Below are 24,362 nucleotides of genomic sequence, written 5' to 3'. Positions count from 1 at the left end.
ATGGATCATGCGCCTTCCTTCCCGATGTTCGGTATCGTAGTCATAATTTTGCAACTCCATGACCCATCTCTCGATCCTAGGGTTAATGTCCCGCTTCTTAATGGCTAGTGCGGGCGAATTACAATCGGTAACAGTTTTAAATTTGAGTCCCCATAAATAAACTCTAAACCTTCGCAAGGCATAAATTATTGCCAGCATCTCGAGCTCGAAATTGTAATACCTGCTTTCAACTTCGATAGTACGTTTCGAAAAATAAAAGATGGGGTGAATGTTCAGATCCTTTTTCTTCTGCATTAAGACCGCCCCAAATCCAATAGAACTAGCGTCGCAATGCAGTTCGGTTTCATTCCGTGGATCGTAGATCGACAAGATCGATGCTGCTACCAGTTTAGACTTCAAGAAGTTGAAAGCCTCAATCTCCCTTTCTCCAAACCGGAATTTCATTTCATCCTTCAGCAAGTCATGCAAAGGTTTTACGATTGCCGAGAATTTTTCGATGTACTTCCGAAAAAAAGTAGCCAATCTCAAAAAACTCTATACTGCACGCACATTTTGAGGGATTGGGAAATTCATCACAGCCTCAACATCGTGTTTCGTTGGCTTAACTCCCTGCTTACTAATTTCGTACCCTAAAAACTCAACGGTAGTACATAAGAATTTGCATTTGTCCAATCTAAGTTCCAGCTTATTTGCTACTAGACATCGAAACAGTTCGCTCAATACTCTCAAACGGTGCTCCAATGTCGTAGTCGCTACCAAAATGTCGTCCATATAAAATACGATATCTCCGGAGTCTATCAGATCTCTTAACACCGTATTTACAAATCTTTGAAAAGTACTCGGAGCGATCTTTAGCCCGAAAGGCATACATAAAAACTCGTATTGACCAAACGGCGTTACAAACGAACTGAACTTTACCGACTCCTCTGCAATTTTAACGTGACAAAAGCCATCCTTCAGGTCTAACAAGCTAAAATATTCTTTATCTCGGAGGATGTCAATCTGATCCTCGATTAATGGCAAGGGATAATTATCCCTGGTCATAAACTTATTGTGAGTTCTGAAATCAACGCACATCCGAGGCTCACCGCTTTTCTTTCTAGTTAAAAATATGGGCGAGGCATATTCAGACCTACTTTTCCTGATACGCCCTCTCTTCTTCAAACCATCTAGTATCTTTTTTCACACTTTCTATCTCAGCATAGGATAAGCGACGAGGAGCATAATGGAATGGTTAATGTTCTTTTAGATTAATCTTGAGCTCAATCTTAGTTATCGGATCTCTGGGTCTTTCTGATTTCAAATATTCGCGTCGAAATAGTTCTCTTAACTTTTCTTGATAATCGAAACCCACATCCGAATTAATCTTAAGATTCTCCTCCTCATCTAGCCTTTCGATTTCGATATTTGCCATTTCGCTCGTCACGTCGGCCGGGATTGCCGTTCCGACCATCGTCAACCCGAATAACTATCGCGCCTAACGTATCGCGTCCAAACAAGACCGGTGAGAACATAGTTCCATCGTCGACTACTAACAAATAAATATCTTTTACCAATTTCCCCATTCGAGCCGTTACTCGTATTATACCAAATACATTTAACCTAGATTGATTCATTCCGCAGTATCGTCGCATAGCAGGATCGACAGGATTCACTAAGTCCCGAGTTATAAGCCTCCGCTTAATCAAACTAACCGCATTACCGCTATCAAGCAGCGTTCTTAAAGTCATATTATAAGTCTCGCTGTCCTTCCCCAGCTCCTCGAAATCAACCAGTCGATAATAGTCGCCTTCCGCCTCCTCTCCCTCGACGTTGGCCACCTCTCGTTCCAGCGATCTCCTCCGTCGGGGACAATCCTTAATCATGTGGTCCATCGAACCACATTCATAACACGATCCTTTCTCCCGCGGTTCCTTATCATACCTGGAGGCTAAATGCTCCCACCTGCCGCAGTTAAAGCACCTGGAGTCCCGAGTAGGTTGTTTCTCATCCTTCCTACTGGTCGGCCCCTGTCTTCATTCCATTTCCCCTGTTTTGAGCCGTTGGCACCAGCGTTGCCACTCCCGTGCAGCGTTACCTCCTCGAAAGCTGAAAATAATTCCGCAACCGACTGGAAATGATGAATCCTTGCTTGGTCCCACAATTGGATCTCCGGGATCCCTTCGATAAGGTACTTCGTTCTTTCCTCGTCAGAAACAGGTACCTTATTAGCCAAAATAATTTTGTCATGCACATATTCGCTAAAAGACTCCCCGCGTTTCCAAGTCCTTTCCTCAAATCGTTTTCTCAACGCGGCTCTACTTGGGCGTCGAAAGAATATTTTCCGCATTTCCTGCATTAACTCCTACGCGGTCATTTCAATATGTTCCGGTTGGAACCATAAAAGAGCTTTTCCTTTCAACTTCGAACCGATTAGGACGCGCGTGATATCGTCATTCAAATGATACGCCGCTTTAAGCAACCTAATCTGCCGTTCCCATCCATCCATATTTCCATCAGACCCGTCGAACGTACTCAGGAGGTCACCAATTGCCGAGATACTTATTTTTGGAACTCCTCGGGTGACCGTTTGCGGTATTTGTATTCGACTTTCGGATCCTTGTACCGTCTTCTCTCCGGCTCCCGTCCGTCGTCCGGCCTATCGACAACAGTAACCTCTTGCGGTGACCGCCGTGTACCCCTTCCCGAAATTGACTCGAGGCTCTCGCTCGTTTCTTCTTCCCGAATTCTCGATCCTTCTCGACTTTCGATTCGACCGTTATTTCGAATTACTTTGAGGTTTCTCCGGGCACCTTCTAATTGACGACTAATGGCCTCCCTTTGCTGGGTCGCTTCTCTTAATGCCTGTTGACGCTCCTCCTCCTGATTTTTCTGCTTCGCGGTTATGCGGAGTTCCTCGATCAACTTCCTGGCTTCTGCCAGTTCTTGCAGTAGATCCTCATTTTTCCTCCTAATCAAATCTAATTCATTCGGCTCCTGGATTTCGTTACGTCCGCACGAATCTTGTGTCTCCATTTCCCGCCGCGCTTCCGCCCATAATCCCTCTGGATCGTTCTCGAAGACACGCGTAATTAATTCTGGCTTATCCGCTGTGTGAAGTCCCCTGGACCTCAGCATCTCCTTCAGCTCGGCTACTGTGTAGTCATGTGTACTCCTGCGGATTGTAACTCCTTCCCTCTGATCTTCCATTTTGCGAGAGACTTTTCGCCCGTAAGCTGCCGTAAAATCTACTGCCCAATTTGGATCTCGCCCTTACAAATCAAAACCTGAGCTTAACTAGACCCAGGGACAAGACACGTCACTCTTTCACCGCTTTTCCACAATTAGCCACCTGGGCAACTTGACCGTTTCCTTCGCTCACCAACGAATCTTCTAGAACGAACTCACCAGCATGGGCGCCATTTTCGACACGTGACACGTTAGCGATTTTCGAAAATTTGCTGCATAAACACTGATTCCAAATCCCACTTCTGATTTCTGTAAGAGTTTCCGGTTTGAGCACGGACTCGGGTATATGGGAAGACTTTAAAAAAAAAAACGAGGCACGTTAATAATGTGGGAGTTATAATAATTTATTGAGTGTCACCTCATTACAACTCATCTCTCCCATTAGGTTCGATACGGACTACTTAGCCTCGGTTTCGGCAATCGAAAAGTATCGCGGGTCCCCACCCATAGGATCTTATCTCACCTACCGGTGCTCGTCACGTTTGAATCGCGAGCTCTTACACGAAGATTAGAACAACACGGCCTAACCATTCAACCAGATATGTGCGTGTTTCTATAGAAGGAAGTCACCTATCTGGGACGCATTACCATCTCACAAGGTGTACGGCCTGACCCCACGAAATTAACTGCCGTTCGAAAATTTTCGGTACCAAATAAGGCAAGGAATATTAAACAATTCCTCGAACTGGCCGGATATTATAGAAGGTTCATCCGCGACTTTTCGAAATTAGCTAAACCAATGACAGAACTATTAAAGAAAGACAGTCCCTTCCTGTGGGAGAAACCTCAGCTGGAATGTTTTGAGGTTCTAAAAGAGAAACATTGTAGCGAACCAATTTTACAATTCCCAAGTTTCAATGAACCCTTTGTAGTCACCACCGACGCCTCAGGTTATGCCGTCTGAGCGATTCTAAGCCAAGGGAAAATCGGGCAAGACCTTCCGATCTTATATGCCTCCAGAACATTAAATTCCGCGGAAAGAAACTATTCCACCACGGAAAAGGAATGTCTCGCTATAATATACGCAGTAGCCTATTTACGCCCATATCTGTATGGACGAAAATTCGTCTTGGTAACCGATCACCGACCTCTCGTTTGGCTACATTCAGTAAAGGATCCTAGCTTACGGTTGATGCGATGAAGATTAAAATTAGCGGATTTCAAGTACTTCGTAATTTACAAATCGGGAAAGACAAAGTTAAATGCGAACGCCTTATTCCGTAACCCGGTAACTTTACAGCCTGATAAACCGAGACTGGTAACCGCGTCATATTATTCCCGCGAGAGCGACAGTGTCACGGACACCAAATCCGACTCCGAGACATATCTACAAAATCACCGTAATCATAAATTTCGGAAACGGAGGAACCCTACGAAAAATTCCTTTCCCGTTCAACCCCACAGGCTAGACCCCGAATATAAACCCCCTTGTTATGCCAATCAACAACCTGTCCCATCCTCAGCTCGGCCACAAAGACAACTACCCTCCGTGACTTATAAAGAATCCAGCACCAGCGCAATCGAGTCAGAAGACGAGGACGACAATGCCCAACCACAACCGAATATAAGCATGCTTCCCTCCTTGTCTATGGAAAGAACGCTAGAAGATTCCTCGGAAGCCAAGGATACAATCCTTTCCAAAGCACTCTCCGACCCCGACGGTACCTCCGAGGAGATAGGCAAATCTCTGACGAGAAAACATACCGAGCTAAGTTTCCGAAAACCATTCTAAATAAATCAGGGCAAGCCGATCATCGAAATCAGTTCTAATAACGAGATTTCCGACGAAGACGTTGTCACCTCACATGTAAACCCGTTAGACCCAGAGCTACCCTCTCCAGAATATGATGAATTCGGAATGGCCAATCCTACCCGAGAAAAACAGAAAAAAATAGAAACCGCAAAGGCCATAAGGAAATTAACATTAGGTGAAGCAAATGAAAAATTAAAAGAATATTCCAAATATTTAAACACCTCCTGCTCGAAATTCTCAACCCCCAGTACGTCGAACAGACGGACCATTGTAGCAAGAAATATTCCCCAAGTTAACAAAAATGCAGTAAAACCAAATATCTCCTTCGCACCGACCCCCATATGGGACCAACCCCCCAAAGCTCAGTCTACACCTAGCCAGCCCAGCAAATCATCTATGTACACTAACGGAAGATATAGAGGTCACTCCCACGAAGAATCACGGCGAGCTTTCCACCCCATTCGGAACTCATCGACGTCGCGAGTGATTCTCCAAACTCATCCTCGTGTAGATTTACCCTTAGCAACCTCACGCTCCTAGCAAAATCTAATAACTACGCGCATTTCCTCCCAAGCGACGTGTACTGCACCAACCCCGTTAATAAGACCCTTAATGAAATGGAATACATTAACGAAGAACGATTCTTCGAGGAAGGACTGCAATCCGGCATGGTAATCATTAGCAAGAAGGACCCTCACAAAATTTTTACCCTGATTCATACGCACAATTATTATGACCACCCTACCGTCACGGACTAGCAAACCTCCCTAATTTCACTTAAACGAGCAATGAACCAACCTGACGTCACTTCCATTCCAATTCCACTAAAGGACAACGAATTCGACCACATCACCACAGAAACCCTCAAGAACGCTTTACTAGCCGTTTTTAGAACCATTCAGACCAAAATCACCCTCTGTACTGGAAGCATCGAAACGCCCACGTCAGAGGTTAGAAATCTAATTATACAAGAATGTCACGATTGCCACTCAGATGGACACAAGGGCACAACGAAAACCTTCCACTGAGTTCGGGCCCGATTCCATTGGCCGAATATGCATCGCGAAATCCAAAAATATGTCAAATCCTGCCCCAGTTGCCAAACGCAAAAATTGGTCCGAATAAAAACCCGAGAACCTATGATCATAACGGACATACCCACGAAACCCTTCGAAAAAATAACAATGGACACCGTAGGCCCTTTACCACCAACACCTTCCGGGAAACAACACATCCTCACAATGCAGGATAATCTCACGAAATACTGTCTGGCCATAGCGCTATCTAACCTAAGGGCTACAGCAATAGCCGATGCGTTCGAACGCTACTTCATTACTCAATTTGGCATCCCTCGAGCTATCCTAACGGATCGAGGAACCTCATTCACTGGAAAACTATTCCAAGAATTGGCGAAAATCTTCAAAATTAAAAGAGTCACCACTTCTGGGTACCGCCCACAAACCAACGGCGCCCTAGAGAGAAGCCATCATGTCCTCACCGAGTATTTAAAGTATTACATGGGAAGTTACGCGGACTGGGATCTTATGCTACCATTGGCCATGTTTTCCTACAACACGTCCATGCACGAGGGAACCAATTTCACCTCACATGAACTAGTTTTCGGAAAAACAGCCCGAATACCCGAATCATACCTGTCTGAGCAAGAAATGAAAACCTATAATAACTATTTAGCAGAACTAACCCAACACCTTGAAACAGTTCGCAGGATAGCCCGAGCGAACCTCAATATTTCAAAAGAAACTTCGAAAACTATATACGAACGGAAGATAAAGCCGATCGAATTTCAAGTCGGAGATCTGGTTTACATCCTAAAAGAACCTCGAACCCCTAAATTCGATAGATAGGCCCCCATGAAATCACTGAACTTCTGGAATTAAACAACGTCCTTCTAAAAACAAATCAGGGAAAAACGATCGCGAAACATTTAAATGAACTAAAACCGGCCTTCCGGCACGAACCAACAAAAACCCCTTCGGCAGCGGAATTGACAACCTTAGGACCTATCGAATGACAACCGCCCCGCGACGAAATCGAACGAGACACCGCACGGGACGCGCGCGAAACTCGATTCCCTGGAACGCACGAAACGGCTACCAACCAGCAAGCCTCTCCGCGTCACGTAATCATGCAACCAGTCGCACAGCTAAAAATCCTGAAGAACATGAAAACCCTTCTAGCGGCCCTAAGGACTCCAGGACCGCAGAAGAAAGATGAAAAACATCAGCAGGAAATAAAAGTGAAAACATGAAGGACACCCCATGGGAAAACACCCTGGCCTACAAAACCCTGCTGCAGTTGAGATGTTCCACCCCCAGGTACAGCATCCTTTGGTACCACCAAGGCAAGAAAATACCCCTCTGCAACCGGTGCTCTTTCAATCAAACCCCGACCCCGGACTGGCCCGAATTCACCCTCACTCACCGGCATCCACAGCAAACCCGAAACCACCCCCAGGAACGATGCGCCCTCTGCCGAAACAACTTACTACGAACCCATCCGGCTGTAGACTGCCATACCTGTACGACAGCTTTTCAAAAAACGACACCAGAAACGCTCTTGGAAGTCAGCGAACTAAATCTTGATCCGCGTTGAGGACCCCCAACTAAAGGAACGCGCAGAAAAAAAAAATCTTTCTATCGCATTCCCACTTTCCCTCTCTCTCCTACCTCCCCTTTTATTATTTTTCTTTCCCCTCCATTCTCTTTTCTCCGCTTTTTCAATATTTTTCCCTTTTTATTATTCTCTTTATGTTTATCTCTTTTGTACCCCCCCTCTTTGTTTGTTCTTTTCTTTTTTTTTATCTGTCCTCCTTTCCTTTCCCTCTTTCTTCCTTCCTTTTTCCTTTCCCCTTTTCTTTTTTCTCCCTCATCCCCTGCTTTCTTTTTTTGCTTAAACTAAAAAGTGTGGGTAAAGGAAACATATGACGAAACCCAATTCGGTAAACCAGTCGTATATTGTTACACAATCTATATGAATTATGTATACTATCATTCCCGGTCCCAGTCCTCCGCCACCGGGAAACCTTCATAGATTCCTCGTACTCCGAGCTCGTTTGGATCCTCCTTGATCCGCAGTTCCACACCCTCGCGATGCGCTGGCTCATCCGCAGTATCGCGCAGGTGTAACGGGCTGTCCACCCTAAATCCTCCTGTAACTATTGAACATAAAAGAGTAAAAACAGGGGAACAAAATGTTCACGAGAGAGAACACAAGCGACACTTATCGAGAGTGCCATTCGATATACTTCTTCTTGGGCACGCCGGCTAATAAGCCGCCAACGGTTTCCCTCTAGGAGCACCCAAACGTCCTCGCTGTTGCCTCCAGGCATATCGGATCACGTAAAAGTTTCGAGTCCTTCACGCAGAACTAATGTCCACAGCAGGGCGTAGTGAAGTGAACCGGGAATCGCAACGGCTCCGATTCCGCACAAAAACGCGCACTCAAGAGTACTCCGGAAACACCCCCACCTCGATCCAAAAGCTAAATCGCAGGAACCAACATTTACCATCACTCAGCCCAATCTGCCTACTTACCTTCACACATTATAAATAAGTGTATTTCTAGACCGACACGCACACTCCCAACACAACCAAAGGAGCACTGGCACGAAAACAGAATGCACACTTGGGCACTCCTCCTCACCCTAGCTCACCTGTCTACGGGGTTCTCCGAGGACACCGGATGCAAAACAACCCCCATCAGAAAATCTCCAGGAATTTACTTTGAGAAATCCCGGGAAATCAGGACATTTCACGTCCGGTGGCGACTGGACATCGCGATTGAAATTGCCGCCTTGCTCGTAAAAAGGCCGCAAATAGCTTCCCATATCAAGTAAACCGGGGGAACAGCGCCGAAAGTCCAATGTAACCTGTGAGGCCAACGAATGGACTCTGCTTGTCATGCATTTATGAGCGATACGCTCTATCAGCAAAGCCTTATTCGGCACACTCAGCTCCGTGGACACCGAATATTTTAACCAGCAACTAAATCAGATACAGATGGACGAATCCCACCTCTCGCAGATCGTAGGGAACCAAACGCATATAGTAAGATCGGAATTTCAGAACATTCACCAACGATTAGATAATCTAACCCAGGAAACAGCCAGATATTTCGAAATTGCAAAAGGGTTAGTGAAAGAACTAAACCAACAGAGCCTCGAGAAACATCGAAAAGCATATAGAACAGCCGTTTGAAGCCATATGATAACTACCTTGGGAAGTCTAGCCCAGGAAAACCGTTCCGGAGTCTTGTTAATAACGGATGCTATCCTTTTCGCGCGACAAGGAATACTGCACTCCGCAATCCCATCTCCCGAGCAATTGAAGAAACTATCGCCCTGATACAGAAAACCTCACCCCTAGAATTTCCCCTATCAGCCCAGGAACTTCTAACAGGCTCTCTAAACCATATTGCCGAAGTGCAAATCCAATACCAAGAAATCCGATTTATTCTCATCCTAACCTTCCCCCTCCTCGACAAGGAAACGTTTCAGCTCTATAAAACATACCCGATCCCAACGCAACAACCCTATGGCACACCGAAACCAACAGTCGCTTACGTCCTAGCATGGACACCTTACTTAGCGCTCTCCGGGGATCAAACATACTATTTCAGTCCGGAAGAACAATACATTCAACAATGCCTCACTCACCGTCACCACCTCCTGTGGGAACTCACCATTCCCTTGTACAAGACTGAACCATCAATTGCAAAATCCAACTACTAATCCGGCCACAAGAAACGGCGTGGAGAACCTGTGACCTCAGACTTACCACCCCGGGAGCAACATATTGGCAAAGATTAACAGCACCAAACAGCTGGCTTTGTACCGCCATCAAACCGGACACCCTAAAGATCCACTGCCGAAGTAAAATCACGAACGTAGAGGAGATCCTAGGACAAGGGATTCTGCAACTGACTCCCGGGGGACCATCATCCCCTCTACACGTCTGACGGCAACCCGGAAAATCACCACCAATACAGCTTATCACTACGCACCACCCGTATTGCTAAATCTCACTTCCATTTCCGGACCGATTGCAAAACCATGGCTGCGGGCGATCGACAGCGCCGCCACAGAACTCTCCCTCGGAAGCACCACTCAAAACTGGGAAAACGGCAAAAACGGGATGGTCTTGGCCCGACTGGAGGAAGAGGCCCACAGCATCAAGGTTCAACAACAAAATAAAATTCGCCACCAGTTCACGACCTACCTTCCGGTAGGAATTTCAACACCCACGTTCTCCCTCGCCCTTGCGGTAGGCGCATACCTCATTCGCCGACGAGGCCGTCACTCAAGGTCACATTACCGCACAGCTCCAGAACCGCCAAGGGAACCTCCAACAATCACGAGGACGATCCCTCTAAACCCATTCATTTCAAATTCTATCCCGATTGCGTCACCGCCCCTCCCGACAAATAGAATCATGGCCCCTCTGCCATTCGGAGGTTTAGATGTAGAATACCAACCCTAAGCAACGAGCTGAATCCTGTAATACCCGATCAACTATGCCATCTGCAAAATGCAGGAAAGAGGAGAAAATCCCATTCAGACAACATTCAGCATCACGAGCATACATGGTTAATCGAGTAAGTCGGCAACCCCAGGTCGCACCCGCGAAAGCATCCTCCATTGGATGATGCTACATCTAAGAGGGAAGATATTATGTAGGCACCCTCCGTACCCGAATTGAAGGAAAAACCCATTTTCCGATCACCGGAAGCTGGCCATGGAAATCCGACTGCGGAAATACGATTAGGAAACTCTTGCGAAAGGATCCAACACTAAACCTGACATGTTCATCGGCCAAGACAACTTCAAAAGTAATCGATCGACCCGGGGCGAACAACCTGATGACTACACAACGCGTCAGCACGATCCAGCGCCACCCACACCTGGGCCCTAGAACCTTCCACCAATTGGAACACCCTGCCAATAAAACCAGCCTACAAGTCATTCAGTTACCAGTTAGTCTCTTCAAGTCAAGTCAACGTCAACGTCCGTCGACAACCACGAGTGGAGCTCCTGGTCCTCGGTACTCCGTTCCTAGCGAGTCAGAGACCGAGACCGCCGGACTCCCTGTCGAAAGCCATCTATCCTGCGTGCCGCAGTAGTGCCACCCGGTACTCCAATGATCCCCGCGCACTGAGTCACGAACAGACGGCGGCACTACCACTTCCGTTGGACGGGAGGCTTCTAGGAGACCTCCAACCTAGGGCACGCCACGGGATGAAGGTGTCCACGCGCAGTCATCCGGTTAGGTCGACCAAAGGAGAGTGTCACCGAATTCGGCCACAGATCAAGCCACGTAGAGGATCCTTCGCAAGTTCGACTCATCTTCATTCCATTCTAGTTTACTTCTTAACCCCTCATCTCCGATCAAACCGAATTCTAACCGTTATCGCGATTTCCATGCCTTCTCCGGTTAACCAGATAGATTAAGATCTCATTAACTTCCTTCGAACAGCTGAGTTCGAAATCTCAGCATCGAGAGATAAATTAGAGTCACGCGTAGACCGCTATTAAACAGCGAAGAATTCCGCGTCAGCACTCCGGCGTTCAGTAACCTGCCGCCGCTAAAGCGCGCTATCGCGACACCCGAACCGCCGCGACGCGGAACTATGATAACCGAGAGAAAATTAAGTCAAGGCACCTCGGGTGCCCCTTCCAGCTGATTATAACCTAACTCGCACAAACGAATAAATGGAACCATCATAGCACACTAGCCCACATTACTATTCATTCAAACCAACTTTTCAGTCCTGACTTCCCTAGATCCCACCAGAGGAATTTGTCAACCCGCTCGGATCAATCTCCTCGCAAGATTAAGATACACGTTACGCACAAAATTCAGGTAATCCCTACCCGAAATTCCACGGCCTCGCATCCTCTCGGCCGCCACGTAACATAATAACGTTCTTCGTCGGAACAATTCATTTTGGTAAATGTAGGGCCACAAACAGGGACAATTGACAACTGAAACGAAAGTGTTATGTTCTAATGCGACGCACAGATTTAATAAAGATATACTCTCGCAAATAACGTGTGACCGATTTTCGTCCGTCCCAAGACCACGACCGCAATAGACGATACGGGATCTCCGGGAAACTCTATGGATGGTGTGAGGAGACTAGTATAGGTGCCGTTCCGCTCCAGGACCCCTCGGCACCCGCGGGATCGAGCGAGGGGACGGACGTGAGGAGGTCGAGGCAGGGGCCCTGACTCCCCAAAACATCCGGGGAGGGTGACCCCTTGTCCCACGGGGGGAATTCTGCGAGGTCACCGGGAGGACGCCCATCCGGGAAGCGGTACATGGACCAAATGAGAGTCTCCCAACCGGGTGGAGCGCTCCGACCGAGGAGGTTCTCCGGCAAGGGCCAGCGGTCTGGTGATCCGAGCGCCCCGATTTGGAGAGGATCGACCTGGTGAGGCCCGGAGGCGCCAAGAGATACGGTTGGCAGGCCTCGCGCGGTGGACAGGCCATAGCCACTGCCGAGGAAGCCGTGGCATTAGTTTAGATAGGTCGTCCTCCACCACCAAGGTCGGTCCCAGGGGGAGGCCCGCCGGCGGATTCCTCATCGGCCTCGTGAATACCCCTACCACTTTCCGGGGACCCGGTGACAACCTCCGCGACCTCCAAGGTACCGAACGTTCCCCTCCCATGACTCGCCGGGTACGCCGAGGGGGAGAAATATGTCCGGATTTTCGGGTTGCGTAGGATTGTGTAGGAATTCGAAAAGGGAGTCTTGCCCGAGTGAGTGCCGCGAGTGGATGTGTGAAGAAGAGGACCGAGGGCGAGGTGCCGGTCGATTGCTCCAGTGAGACATTAGGGTTCCATTCACGTCCGTTCCAGGGAACTCCAGGGTGAGTATGGAGTTCCACCCGCTACCGTTCCGTCCCGTTTGCGATATCAGAGTCCCGGGGATCCCAATTTCGCGTCTATTGGTTGAGGCTCATGGCATTACGGACGCCTGCGCGTCCTATGGAAATCTGAGTACGATCACCAAAGGACCTCTTTTCCGGCCGCGAGGTACGATCGCGTAAAAAGATGTACTAGAGTATCTGGGATTATCTGAGAATATACAACTTTCTTCAGTTTCCGCTAAAGTGTAGCTTTTGTTACCTACTCCCTTAGGTCAGTTACGACCCCGACCCTAACTCTCCACAACTTGCCCCCTGAGCGACACGGGACATGCCGTCTGAGTCCTCTTTCGCCGCCCTTCCCTCCGTTTCGTGACATAATTTAGGTGATAAGTTTTGCAATTACGAGTTACGATTCTGCTTAGACCGGTTTGTTGGTTCCGGGGACCCAAAAATCAACTGGCGCCCATTGGATAGTCGGAAAACGGGGAGGGAGGCGAGAGCGTGGATCGACGAAGGTGCGCGACATTTTTCAGATGGAGGAAAAATCGCGTTACAAACGTTACGGCAAAGGACAGAGTTACGAGGCTACCCTGTTTCCTCAAAATAGAGTGGCGCGCATTACATTAAGTGTGAGTCAGTTACCGGAAGATAAAAATCGAATTCAAAGCAACGATCTGATTAATTCGAAAAAATAACAACGAGTGGAGCAAACAACGAGGAATGTTTTGGCACGCCTTCCATATGAAATTGCGCTCTGGACCAAAACACGGGGCCTACTCATCCGTCAACATAGTGACTTCCTGATCACGTCCGATCAAGCCCCTAGAAACAAAATCCAAAAACAATGAAATTGGACCCTCACCCCACGGTCATCTCAAAGAGAGGGTCCGGTATAAAAATCGGACCGAAAAAGCGCATAGGGCCTGTCTGAGACAGTCTGTCAACCATTTTTCTGCTAATGTTACGGGGTGGCCGAGTGACTAGCGAGCCCGGAGGAATTTGGCAGACTCCTCCGAGCGGTATACTGTTTCTTGAGAAATTAACTCGTACGTACGCGTAACCAGTTTATGATTTGAGAAATATGGAGAGGATAACCCTAACAGCTAGGTCAACCTCTTTAGTGGGATCGATAGGTTTTTGGTCCTCAGAGGGTGGTCGGAAAGTTGCAAAGAGGGTTTTTAAGGTTTGGTGAGAATCAAGTCGTCGTTTCATATTGAATGAAACAGTTCTATTTAAAATGCAAGGGGTACAATATCCATGGGGGTAAGATGTGTAAAGGATATATTGTGCGAGGCGCATCGTCGCGAGACGAGACAAGGACGTTGGAGGCCGCTAGCGGCTTGCGGAAGTGTAACGATATATGTCCGCGTATCAATTGCGCAATGCTGACGCGAGATTCTTCGCTTGCAAGGTGCGCTGTGCCTCACTCAGCAAGGGCGGCTAATGAGTTGCGATTTATACTTGAGGAGTTAGAATTTGGTAGTCGATACCGGAAGGTGCCGATACCGAATTCTGTTGCGGGTTAGTAATTTACAATAGGCTTCGAAAGAGAGAGATGAAGGGTGAAAGAGTGAAGTTCTTCGAAGAGGACCTGTACCTTGGCTTCGCAGAGGCTTTTACTTCCGATGACGTCTCTCCTACGTCCTGCCGGTTGCGATGAACTGCACGTGAACGCCTTCAAACCGGGGCGTGCCCTAGGGTTGGAGCTTCCTAAGATTCTCCCGCTGGTCCGGAATTCGCAGGGCCGTCGTTCTTCTCTCTGTTGGCTCGTGGATGTCGGAGTGCCGAAACGCTTAACTGTTACTTCAGTACAGTCAGCTCTTCAGAGAGCCCCAGCCTAGCTCCTGAGACTGGTCTCTTTGACTACCCGCTTAAGACTGCTGCTTTACACTCTCTGTGTTACACTGTTCGCTGCTCCTTTTCGGTACCGTCTTTATACGAGATCTTAGTCTTGAGATCCTCGTGAGGACAGGGTCCGATTTCCTTGTTTTTGGGTTTGTTGTTAGAAGCTAGATCGGACGTGCTCAGGAAGTCACTATGTTGACGGAAGAGTAGATCCCGTGTTTTGGTCCAGAGTGCAGTTCGGTGCGGAAAGCGTGCGAATAGGCCAAAACATTCCTCAATGATTGTTCCACGTCATTATTTTTCCGGTTTAATCAGATGATATTATCGTTGCTTTGGTTTCGATATTTATCTTCCGGTAACTGACTCATACATAGTGTAATGCGCGCCTCTCTATTTTGAGGAAAATACGGTAGCCTCGAAACACTGACACGGAAACATTTCCAAGTATCGCACTCCACTTTCGATAACTTGTATATATGTTGTAGAACTTCAAAATCTAAGGGACGCATACGTTTTTTTACGTGCTAAGATTGATATCTAGGGGGAGGGGGGGGGAAACGACCCTTCAAAGTTTGATGAAAAAACCGATTTTTTTTTCCATAGTAGCACTCCTTTCAATGAAACTTAATTCGTACTTCGCGAAAACAGCGTTTAAGTTCGCACTTCGCGAAAACAAAAGGAAATTACCCGAAGTTCGCACTTCGCGAAAACAAAAGGAAATTAACGTGTCGACCGCTCAAGACAGCATCCTCGAGTTTGGGTCGACACGGCTTCTTGATCCGACCGAGGAGAGGGGCAGCAAAGAGATATTTTACTTCAAAAAGGCCGCTCACATGAGACCTTGGCCGAAAATATTAAAAAGGACCGCTCACACGAGACTTTGGCCGCGAAAACATATTGAGGCCACTCACACGAGACTTGGCTGTCAATATCGGAAAATGGTCACTCACACGAGACTTTGACCGTAAAAATACTTTTAGGCCACTAACACGAGACTTTGGCCGATTAGACGCGGAAGGGCCGACTGCAGGGCGCGCGGCCCGACGACGGGTTACCCGGGGGAAACGCGGAACAGGAAATCTAACCAAAAATCTACTCAAAAAGTTACTGTACGCTGAAACCTCGGGCTCGGTTACTACGACGGTGCTCCCCTGGTGTTCTGGAGGTCCACCAGCGGCGGCGATGCTCCCAGGTATCGGCGGTGTTCGGCGAGGTAGCGATGCAAGGGAACGGCAAGAAGGCAGCGGAAACGGAGACGTCTTCACGGCTCGACGCTCACGGACCAAGAAGACCAGGTCCTCGCCGTGGTCCTCCGGAAAAGCTCGACGGCTCTTCGTCGGCGGCTCGAAGTTCTCGTTGGTCGGCCGCCGTCGGCTACCAAATTGCGTCGGCCAATTGACAGCGGTCGCGTTCGAAATTGCGAGGATTTTGGGTGATGACAGCCGCGGCGCAGGTTCGCGCGCCGGATTTGAAGTGAATTCCGCGGTCCAATCGGGGCGCGCGGCCAGCGCGTGACGTCATCTGCAGGTCCAGGGACGTTGCTCCTCGGGGACTCCGTGGCGCCAGTCCTGGGCTCCCTTGAGCCAAGATTCCTCGCGATTTTGCCCGGGGGTGCCGACATCCCCTGATGCAACGGCTCCCGGTTGAGGGAACTAGTGTGTCCTTCCGTCCTGGGGTCACCGCGGCCTGGCCTCAGCGCAGGAGGGCGACGCAATTGAGACCCCCCCTCACCGCCCTTTTATGGACTCACTTGAGTCAAAGGTCACGGCGGGGAGTCCACGGCCACCGGCAATGCGCCCTCCTCCCGCCATCCGTGAGGGACCGGAAATCTGGCCGCGGACGCGGTGACTCAGCGACGCCGCCATGGGTCGGCCCTTGCCGTCAAGCACGGGGTCGCGGCTGGCTCAGTTCGGCCCTACTCCGCGCGGTCCCGGCACCCATGGGCGGCGGCGGGGCTAGGCCTCTCTGCCATCGTTGTTGTCCGTTTCTGTGGTCCCTCGAGGGCGCCCTTGTCCCGCGCTGGATGTTGACTTCTTGCTCGCACTCGCTTCACCTCGAGGACGTCCTAACGTCTAAGGTATACACAACTTATGATACAAAAAAAAAAATATATTACAGGTAACGCGACGAATATTTGGGCTCCTCTCCTCCTCGGCCTTAAGCGTCGAGCGTGCTGAAATAAGACATGGATGAAATGATACAATTAAAATTTTTTATCACTGCCTTCGGAAAGGATTTTAATGCATTGCAGGATGGAAGTTTCAACATTCGGAGCCCTGGGGCGATCGCCCACCGGGTGAAACGTCACATTATAAAATTCTGCACGTGCATTGGCTCACACATCGGACTGAGACCGAGAAGCCCAGGTCAATCAGAAAGACTAGTAACGATGTCTATGCCATCCCAATTGCACATGTCCTACGTATGCCGAAATAATGACCACAGTATAGTTTCGCGCACTCTTAATTTGGACCTGTTACAATATAAAAATTATCGAAATCGGGGTGCGACACTTCGGAATGTTTCCTTGTAAGACCCACCTCTTAGTCAGTTAATTCATACTCTGTGTGGCTCAGGTTCTCTGAAGAGCTGACCGTACTGTTAATAACAGTTGTGCATTTCGGTACTCCGATATCCACAACAGTGAGAAGAATGCCGGCGATGCAAATTCCGGACCAGCGGGAGAATCTTAGTAGGCTCCAACCCTAGGTTATATCTTATGCGCACCTTATCACCATGGACAGTGTACCCCGTGCATTACAAGTAGAACTGTTCGATTTAATATAAAACGATGACTTAGTTCTCAAGAAACCTTAAAAACCATTCTGGGTCCTCATTACAATTTTCCAATCACTCTTTGAGGACAAAAAACCTATCGATCCCACCAAAGTAGTTAACCTAGCCGCTTGGATTAGGCTCCGTATTTCTCAAATCATACGCTGGTTACGCATGCGTACGAGTTAATCTTCTACAATCACTATACTACTCGGAGGAATCTGCAAAATTTCTCCGGCCTTGGTAGCCACCCCATAAGAAGGCTGGAATTGATTGGAATTGAGTATTTTAATTCCAGTGAATAACCTTTGCCCTTTACTCCATTGACGACAAACGAAAAAATCAAAATCTAATTCCTGCCAATTCAATGTGAGAAATAGAGGAGAACGGGATTCAAAGAAATTCAAAAAATACGAGAATAGGAATAAAGCAAAGGAATATGAATCTCAATACTATCTGTGGAATTAAAACAATTTTTTTATTTCTACGGAAAAAAAAAGAGTCCGGGATCCTGAACGCCGGGCAATTGAGGACCCGGCCCTTTGTGCTCGCCCCCTGTCGCCGTAACTTGGCCGGTAGCGGGCATTCCCAGGACGCGGCATCCGTCCGCCGCCGTGCCGATCGGGACCGGGGAAAATAGCCAGGCCCCGTCCTCCGGCCCGGCTCCTGTCCGGGTAGTCCCGTGACTCCTACCGGCGGTCCACCTTCAGCCGCCAGAGCTAACCAAGGGCCCGCCCCCGCAGGCAGGGCCGTCAGGGTGGCGTAGACGGGGTCGGCCGGCCCTCCTCATAAGGCCCGACGTTCGGTCCGTCCTCTTCGGGCAGGTACGCCCCTGCGCAGACGTCGTCTTCCTTCTCGACGCGGCTCTCGTAGCGGCGAGCGACGACAAAGCTGCGACCTCTACGAGGTCGACGCTGTTGTCGTTTCTGTTACTAAGTGGATTAGCGTAGCTACAATCCTTTCTCGAATATTCGCTGGAATATTCTTCGAATATTCCAGGCAATATTCGAGATTACAAATTTCATGTTTGATTTTCCTATAGAAAAAGAAAGCTATTCTTCAGAAAGGATGAAAATGCGTATCCCAAGCGGCGCCTCCTGGGAATCCGCGATCACAAAACAAAATCTGTAAAAAAGTTAAGAACCATTTACATGGTTAACTGGTCGACGCTAGGTTTCCCCGCAAATCGGGGACCGTCGGAACAGAAATGTACTCCGTAGTCCCGAAAAAGGGCTAAATGGCCCTCAGAGAAACATGTGACCGGGTGGCCAAAAACCCACTCGTCACAGTTTATAACTTCTAATTTAAATCAATTCCACTTTATATGTCCGAGAGATTAAGTAGTTGAGTTCAAATATTTGAGACTGGTTTCACATGGATTGTATTCTCCTGAATTCCAAATATAAATTTGATTAAACCTCGTGCATTTTAAAAAGTTTTAATTAAATAAACATATAATTTTTAATTGTTTATATGTGAAAGTGAGGAAGTGTCTTTGGAAAGAATTTGAAAAAAATGGCTTATTAACAAATTAATGGAAAATAATTGATAGACAATTTCTAATAAAAAAATCAATAATGAACCACTAATCAATATTGGTTTGCCAGTATAAAATGATTTTGTTTTTAGCTTCTTCGAAAAAAGGGAGATTTATACAAAACACTTCCTAGTGCGTTATACAAAAATCTGTAAAATTCCCATTACTTTTACTACAAAGGAAGATAAATAATTTTTTAACATGTATTACTTCAATACTGTTTATTCATTGACAAAATTAATGAGTACAATATCTTTATACGCTGTGACGATGCACCCGGTGGGCTATCGTCTCAGGGCTCCATATCTTAAAACCTCCATCCGGCAAAGCATCAAAATCCTTTTCGAAGGCAGTGGTAATATATTTTCTCGTATCATTACATCCATGTCTTATTTCAGCACGCTCGACGCTCAAGGCCGAGGAGGAGAGGAGACCGAATATTCGTTGCATTGCCTTGCGTTTTTTTTTGATAGTATAAGTTGTGTATAACTTAGGCGTTAGGACGTCCTCGCGGTGAGGCGAGTGCGGCACAAGAAATCAACAGCCAAAGCGGGACAAGGGCGCCCTTGAGGGACCACAGAAGCGGACGACAACGGTGGCAGAGAGGCCTCGCCTCGCCGCCGCCCATGGGTGCCGGGACCGCGCGGAGTAGGGTCGAACGGAGCCACCCGCGATCCCGCGCTTAACAGGAAGGGCCGACCCATGGCGGCGTCGCTGGGTCACCGCGTCCACACCCGGATTTCCGGCCCCTCAATGATGGCGGGAGGAGGGCGCATTGCCGGTGGCCGTGGACCCCCTGCCGTGACCTTTGACTCAAGTGAGTCCATAAAAGGGCGGTGAGGGGGGATCCCAATTGCGTCGCCCTCCTGCGCCGAGGCCAGGCCGCAGTGACCCCTGGACGGAAGGGCACACTAGTTCCCTCAACCGGGAGCCGTTGCATCAGGGGATGTCGGCACCCCCGGGCAAAATCGCGAGGAATCTTGGCTCAATGGAGCCCAGGACCGGCGCCACCGAGTCTCGGAGGACAGACGTCCCTGGACCTGCGGATGACGTCACGCACCGGCCGCGCGCCCCGATTGGACAGCAGGATCCGCTTCAAATCCGACGCGCGAACCTGCGCCGCGGCTGTCATCACCCAAAATCCTCGCAATTTCGAACGCGACCGCTGTCAATTGGCCGACGCAATTTGGTAGCCGACGGCGGCCGACCAACGAGAACTTCGAGCCGCCGACGAGGAGCCTTCCCGGAGGACTGCGGCGAGGACCCGGCCTTCTTGGTCCGTGAGTGTCTAGGAGTGAAGACGTCATCGCACTTTCCGCTGCCTTCGCCCTGCCCTCGCTGCCTACAGTATAAGGACCTGGGGAGCTCGCTGGCAACGATGGATCCATCGGGGGAGCATCGTCGCACTCGCCGAGCCCGAGGTTTGAGCGTGCACTAACTTTGATAAAGTTTTGTATAGATTGTTGTAATTTTCACTGTTCCGTGTTTCCCCCGGGTAACCCGTCGTCGGGCCGCGCGCCCCGCGGTCGGCCCTTCCGCGTCTAATCGACCAAAGTCTCGCGTGAGCCGCCCTTTTTAATATTTTCGGCCAAAGTATCGTGTGAGCGGCCTTGTTGAAATAAAATATCTCTTGCTGCCTCTCTCCTCGGTCGGATCAAGAAGCCGTTTCGACCTGAACTCGAGAATGCTGTCTTGAGCGGTCGACACGTTAATTTCCTTTTTTTTTTCGCAAACTGCGAACTTCAAGTTAATTTTTTTTGTTTTCGCGAGGAGTGAACTTAATTTCCGTTTTCGCGATGTGCAAACTTATTGAATGATTCCCGTTGTCGCGATGTGCGAATTGTAATTAACTATGTCATTTTTCGCGAAGTGCGAATATTCTAACAGTTTTCGCTGTTTCGCGAAGTGCGAACTGTAGTGAATCAAAATAGTTGTCGCGAAGTGCGACCCATTATAAATTAAATTCCGTTTTTGGCGATAGGCGAACCCCGATCTTTTCTCTCATTTCGGCTGGATATTTCTTGTAGAACAGTGCCTGCCTTCGATTTAACTGTTCCCATTTATAAATCGAAAAGTAACTATTTATGTCCGGAATTTCAACTATTGTAAAATATTAGTTTGGTGATCCGATAAAATTTAGTTGGATCACAATTATTTCCGCGCAAATGTAATTTATGAAAATTTCATGTGTCCTAAATGTTTTTGTTTCTTGCGTCGATTATTTGCGCTGATATTTTGAACTTGCTGCCTTTTCTTGCTTTTTTCTTTTCTTGTATTTTTTGTGTTATTGCTGCCTTACTCGTCGAAACCTTTAATTTATTTTGCTTGCGTCTGTTCACCGTTTAACTATTTTCTTTGTGAATTTAGTCGTTTAAGGTTTCCCAATTTAATTTAGCGCCGTGTAGGTTTTTGCGTGCGTGCCCTTCTTAATTTTCGCGTTGCCTTTAATTTGATTACTATTCTGGTCCCGTAGTCGAGCCCAATTATAATCGAAGATATAGTTTCGCGTTTTAAACTTTTGTGTTTTGAATTTCGCGTTTTGGATTTTTGGCTATCTAAAGCGTCCCTTTTCGTGCGCTTCGTCGCCCCGGTCGATACCGGATTGTGGGCCCGCCCGTGGCCCTTTTGAGATCGTTAAAGTCAAGATTTTTCATTTTGGAATGAATAGGTAATTAATTTAATTCCGCCTCTGGTTAGCTTTTTTGAAAGGACCCCGCCCTATGCGCGGTCGCTTGGGCGTGCTGAGCTAGCCCGGTTCATTTTTCGTCGTCGGCGACGCTGCGTCTCGTCTCGTATCGCTACCTTTAGTTCAATTTTTACATGTCTGGGATGTTAAGATAATTTTGCTTCCGTTGGTTGAGGGACCGACCCTTCGGGCTTTATGCTGGTGCGAATCCGTGGGCGGGTTGGGAGGCTCATCGCTGGTGCGTGAGCTCCCGTACGCTGGTGCGAGCCCCAACAGATTGGGCCCGAGCGGTTCGGGTCCCGGAATTTGGAGGGCCTGGCGCCCAAATCTTTTGCTGTTGTTGAGCGAGTACGAGACGGAGACCCTATTCTGTTAATTATTTATGTGTGACTTCACCAGAGAGTCGGAACCTTAATTGCCAGAACTTTGTTTGGGAGTTATAGCAGTAAAAATAACGTCATAACGCATACAATGAGTAAATGCAATTTAGCACACACACATGAGTTACGACGACGATCCTACCCTCGCAACTGCGAATCACATGATCGATTCCCCGTCGACAAACTTACGCCCTTTTTTATTGAAACGTGGATCGGGTAGCAGACTCGCTTTCCCGATTCCAAAGGGCGCCATTCGGGTTTCACCACCTAACCAGGTATTCCCTATCTTCCCTCGTTCGGTCGGGTAGCTACTAGACTAGTCGGAGAGGGGGTCGCTTCGGGACGCTGAGGAGTTAGAAAAGGAGCAATCTACTATAATAAAAGATCGGAAAGGGCACCGCATTGGGTAATAGAGAAGGTTCCACAATCCATTGCGGAGCATATCTACATTTATAACGGTGTACAATAATAACTTAGAACTAAAATTATTGCGCTTCGATCGTGTTAGGAATTTCACAAACGTATAGCTTGTCCGTAAAATCTAGAACAACTGCTTTTGAATGAAATTCCGCCGTAACTACGGGTGCGTGTGGAACATTTCGCATTACTTCCCAAATGTGTGATACAGTCATTTTGCCAACGAGGAATGGTTTCACAATCAATTCCCTTACATTGAAAGAAGACGCATTGTTAGGTAGTAAGTAAATGTCCAGAATTTGTACAAATTTTCCGCTTTTCAAATGAATGACAGTGTCGTTAAATTTTGTCGATCGAGTATATTTGATGCTGCTATACACACAATTGGCATAAAAACATCTTTCGAATTTTTTGTTGATGGTAGATTTAAAAATATTTGTTGGGTGAGGCCCAAAGAACGTTATATTTCCCAACGCAACAGCACTTTTCGTGCATGTCTTTGAGGAGAAAATTTTTCTACAGACATTTTTTGCTTCCATCGAAATATTTGCCGCTGGTGGCCGAACCCGGTATTTCAATATATTAAGAAATTTCTTTACCATTTGTTGTTCGACGCTTTTGGGGCCACTAAAGGTTTTTTTAGAAAGTGAATATTATTTTCAAACGGGAAAGCAGATGTTCCCCATGGAGGACCGGTATGACGGATTGATTCTACAAAGTGTGTTAGGACATGTATGTTAAAAGTTGTTCGCTCGACACCGTACAATGATTCGTACTTGGCAACAAATGTCAATAAGTCTTGTTCGCATTTATCAAGCTCATCTTCCGAAATTTCCATTTTTAGTAAAGTAAACATACTGTTAATGAACAAAGCGAAATGTTCTAAGAGATCTCTTGCAATAAAAGTGGAGCATATTGGAAGAGAAAAGTACAGCATCCATGCTTTCCAATGGGTTGCTTTCCAAATGCTTTTACTCGATATCTTTTCTGTGCATCTATGTAAATCTCGAGGTGGTTGTATGAGAAGAAGGAGATCGTCAATACCCTTACGTTGCGAGGGAGTTAGAATACTGTTCCAATTATTCCACACTTGTTCTGTTACCCCGAAGAGCCCATTATGCAAGTAATCAAGTGGGAATTCCCATACCATGTCAACGTCCGGCATTTGAAGAAAAGCCGATTTCTCTTTGACTCCTCGTACAAACGAACCTCGATCTTTCGCTTGAACCAAGTCCTCCATGGGAAGAATGAGTTCTTAGTTCTGGTTCCTTTTCTAAAAATGGATATTTCATTCCTTTATCCTTAATATGTACACCCCTATGATAACAGTAACTACAACCGTAGTAGTCGTTAAATTGCAATCTGTTTTGTAGAATAGGTCGTGCAACAGAATCGGCGACAACAAAAACTGGTGTGAAACGCAACGTAATTTCTCTCTGAATTTTTTAATTTAATTTGAATTCCTTCAGAATGTAGACGACTTGCTTGCTTCCAGAATTCTTCTATGTACAGATTCATCAGATCTGGTTTTGGTTCCTCTTTGACAATCATAACACCGACTAAGATTGAAAATTTAAAACGAAGATGCAGAGGCAAATTGTTTAGTTATAATTGTAATGGCCAGAAGCCTCTTTTCGTAATGTGCAACAAAGGAGCACCATCAGTGCTAATTATATACGTTATTGTGTTGGGATACATCTTCACTGCTTTTTGTGCAAAAAACTGGGATGAACATCCCGCATGACTCCGGCATTTGTTTCAGCCGTTAGAAATCGTTCACTTTCACGATTCAGCGATTTCATTGTTTTCCAGAAGGGTTCGCAATACTTGTTCGAAATCTACTGTCAAAAAAT

At 47.4% G+C, this 24,362-nt stretch overlaps 1 protein-coding gene across 1 annotated transcript; it reads right to left on the bottom strand.

The window, feature by feature from the left end:
• Positions 1–7,989: 7,989 nt before the first annotated feature.
• LOC111674077 lies at positions 7,990–24,060 on the bottom strand. Its single transcript, XM_023433135.1, is given in 5 exon segments — positions 7,990–8,156; positions 23,030–23,147; positions 23,150–23,579; positions 23,719–23,957; positions 23,959–24,060. Coding segments are annotated over 5 exon segments (1,056 nt in total).
• Between the last annotated feature and the right edge of the window lie 302 nt (positions 24,061–24,362).

Source organism: Orussus abietinus, unplaced genomic scaffold (genome assembly GCF_000612105.2).
Source record: "Orussus abietinus isolate OABI.00-Male unplaced genomic scaffold, Oabi_2.0 scaffold582, whole genome shotgun sequence".
NCBI lineage: Eukaryota > Metazoa > Arthropoda > Insecta > Hymenoptera > Orussidae > Orussus > Orussus abietinus.
This window is presented reverse-complemented; position numbering and strand designations above follow the sequence as displayed.